This window comes from Branchiostoma belcheri, unplaced genomic scaffold, assembly GCF_001625305.1.
Source record: "Branchiostoma belcheri isolate BF01 breed outbred unplaced genomic scaffold, Haploidv18h27 scaffold55, whole genome shotgun sequence".
NCBI lineage: Eukaryota > Metazoa > Chordata > Leptocardii > Amphioxiformes > Branchiostomatidae > Branchiostoma > Branchiostoma belcheri.
In genome coordinates this window covers 2,210,225-2,212,687 of record NW_017804187.1, presented here as the reverse complement: position 1 = coordinate 2,212,687, position 2,463 = coordinate 2,210,225, and the positions used below count along the sequence as shown (strand labels likewise).

The 2,463-nt window shown below is 48.4% G+C and overlaps 1 protein-coding gene across 1 annotated transcript in view; it reads right to left on the bottom strand.

The window, feature by feature from the left end:
- LOC109481338 (piwi-like protein 2) overlaps window positions 1-2,463 on the bottom strand; it is a 16,760-nt gene that overhangs the window by 7,032 nt on the left and 7,265 nt on the right. Inside the window, exons 13-15 of the mRNA XM_019783869.1 lie at window positions 1,070-1,251; window positions 399-450; window positions 16-238 (exon numbers count right to left, since the gene is read on the bottom strand). Of these exons, the coding sequence (XP_019639428.1) occupies window positions 16-238; window positions 399-450; window positions 1,070-1,251 (457 nt within the window). The remainder of the gene's footprint in view (window positions 1-15; window positions 239-398; window positions 451-1,069; window positions 1,252-2,463) is intronic.

Below are 2,463 nucleotides of genomic sequence, written 5' to 3'. Positions count from 1 at the left end.
GCCGTCTTGCTGCACCGTGGGCGGCTGCTTCTGCTCGCCGTCGCCTTCCTGCTGGCTTCCGTCAGCGCTGAGAACCGGCATAGCCGGAGAAGACGACTTCTGACGACTGTCATGGCGGTCGTTTTCACGCACATGGTGCGCCGACCCGCCCGGGCTTGTCCCGCCTTCCTCGCGCTCCCTGCCGCTGGAACGCCGCCGGGAACCGCCACGGTCGCGCTTGGAACTCTCCTCGGTCGCCCTAGGACCCGAAGGCGCCCTCGAACGATGTCTATCGCGTTGCTTTTCACGCTTAGACCCCATGATACCAACGCAAAACACGAAGGTGTTTACAGGTTGCTCAAAAAAATTAGACTGGTGCGCATGCGCAGGGAGGGTGACCCTTCAACTTTGGGCGATACCAACTAGAGTCTACACGGGGGTGGACAGGCTCAATCACCTGAAGTATTCTGTCTGCCTGACATAAGAGGGAATGCGGTAGACAATCACAAACTAAACACTCTACTACTAACTTTCAACCTAAAAAAATTGCACAAGTCCAGACCTCTACCTGTACCAAAACAATCTTTAATTCATGGATGTAGTCTTCTTAGTTATAGTGATGTAAACTGTATTTTGGTTTGTCTGACCCTTACTTCTTCCCTCATGACCTCAGTGAAAAGCAGCCTGCAGGTCAATTTTTAAATTAAAAGCTTCTCACAAATAAAGAATAATTCAAACATAACAAAACTCAAATTTTCCAAGAACTATTGTAGATTGGAAATCCTTGCCACCAAGCACAGTCGGCACATCATCACTAGAAAGCTTTAATCAACTCCTGCAATAATTGTGCAAAGATTAGTTGTAACAGGTCGTTCGGTGTAATGTAGCCAGCTGCAGCCGCACCGCGTGCCTGTGAAGCTGGTGTGTTACACCGAAGGGCTGTTATATCGGCTATAGATACAGATACAAACAACGTACCAGCGACCGTGGTGAGTTGTCCATCTCCATCCCTGAGGATGAAGATTCTCTCCGGCAGGGTGTGGAACAGTTCAAACAAACAAACAAACAAACAAACAAACAAACAACCTACCAGCGACCGTGGTGAGCTGCCCATCCCCTACTCCGTCCCTGAAGATGAAGATCCTCTCGGGCAGTTCGTGGTTGACGTCGTGGTACTTCTTGAGCGCGGCGGTGAGGCAGAGCTTCAGGCCGTCCATCAGCTCCTGGCCGGGCAGCTGGAAACACGTCCGAGAGTACCAGCGTGTCAGCTCACTATGGAGAGGATATATATCATGGGTTATTTCAACATTTCAAGATTAGGTGGTGGGACAGAATCAGCAACCAGGACCTGTGGGATAGAGCAGGTCAGAAACCCATCAGAGAGCAGATACTTAAAAGGAAATGGTCCTGGATAGGACACACGCTGAGGAAGGCCAACTCTAGTATTACTCAGCAGGCCCTGACCTGGAATCCACAGGGAAAGAGGAAGAGGGGTAGACCTAAGAACAGCTGGAGAAGGGACACGGAGGAGGAGATGAGGAGCATCAGCACCAGCTGGCAGGACCTGAGGAAGAAGGCCCAGAGACGAGTGCAGTGGAAGAACATCATCGGTGGCCTATGGCCTGGCAGGGGCGAAGGGCCTAAGTAAAGTAAGTATTTCAAACACAATACTGTAACAAGTTACACAATAAAACAGTAGATAATGCCATCACTTCGCAGACATTAAGGCTGAATTGTGTGATTCAAAGCGTTTAACAATTGTTATACATCTAAAATCTTGGGCTCCTGGCCAGGCAGCTGGAAACACGTCCACGAGTACCAGCGCGTCAGCTCTCTATGGAAAGAATAGTAAAAAAATGACATGAACTAGAAAGGTAACATTCGCAAAGCAAATACATAATGTTTACCTTCAAATGTTCTACCTTACCAAACTACTGTTCTGTTTATTGTTAATCAAATACATTCATATATATGGTGATGGGCCTCTCCAAGTCTGTCCTGCTACAAAATGTAACCCAACACCACAGGGTGTCGGTTACGGCACCAGTTACCATGGCAGGGTTCTCCCCAGAGGATGGAACAAGGGCGCTGCGCCCTGATACTCCTAGCTCAGCGCCCTCATACTCATTTTCAAATCTAGGGTGTTTTGTTTATATTTTCTTCCGATAATTTTGCGAAAATTTGCCGAAATCCGGCGAGTTTGGAAGCCACGCGCGTCATTTTCCGTCCGCCATTGTTCTTCATTTGAAGTCTCGCCGAGTATCATCATGTCGCGAGACTTGAGCGCGAGACTTTCTTCTCATTGGCTGGATATGATGTAATGCTTTAAATCAAGCTCTCCTATTGGTCGGGATCCCCCGCATGTATAGCGTTTTAAAGGGTGTTTTCCCGGGAAAATTTCATAAACAGACCCTGATCACTCATCTGTTGTCTCCACTAGTGTGTCATTTGTAGCGTAATCACGGCGAGTCAAAAATCAGCGTC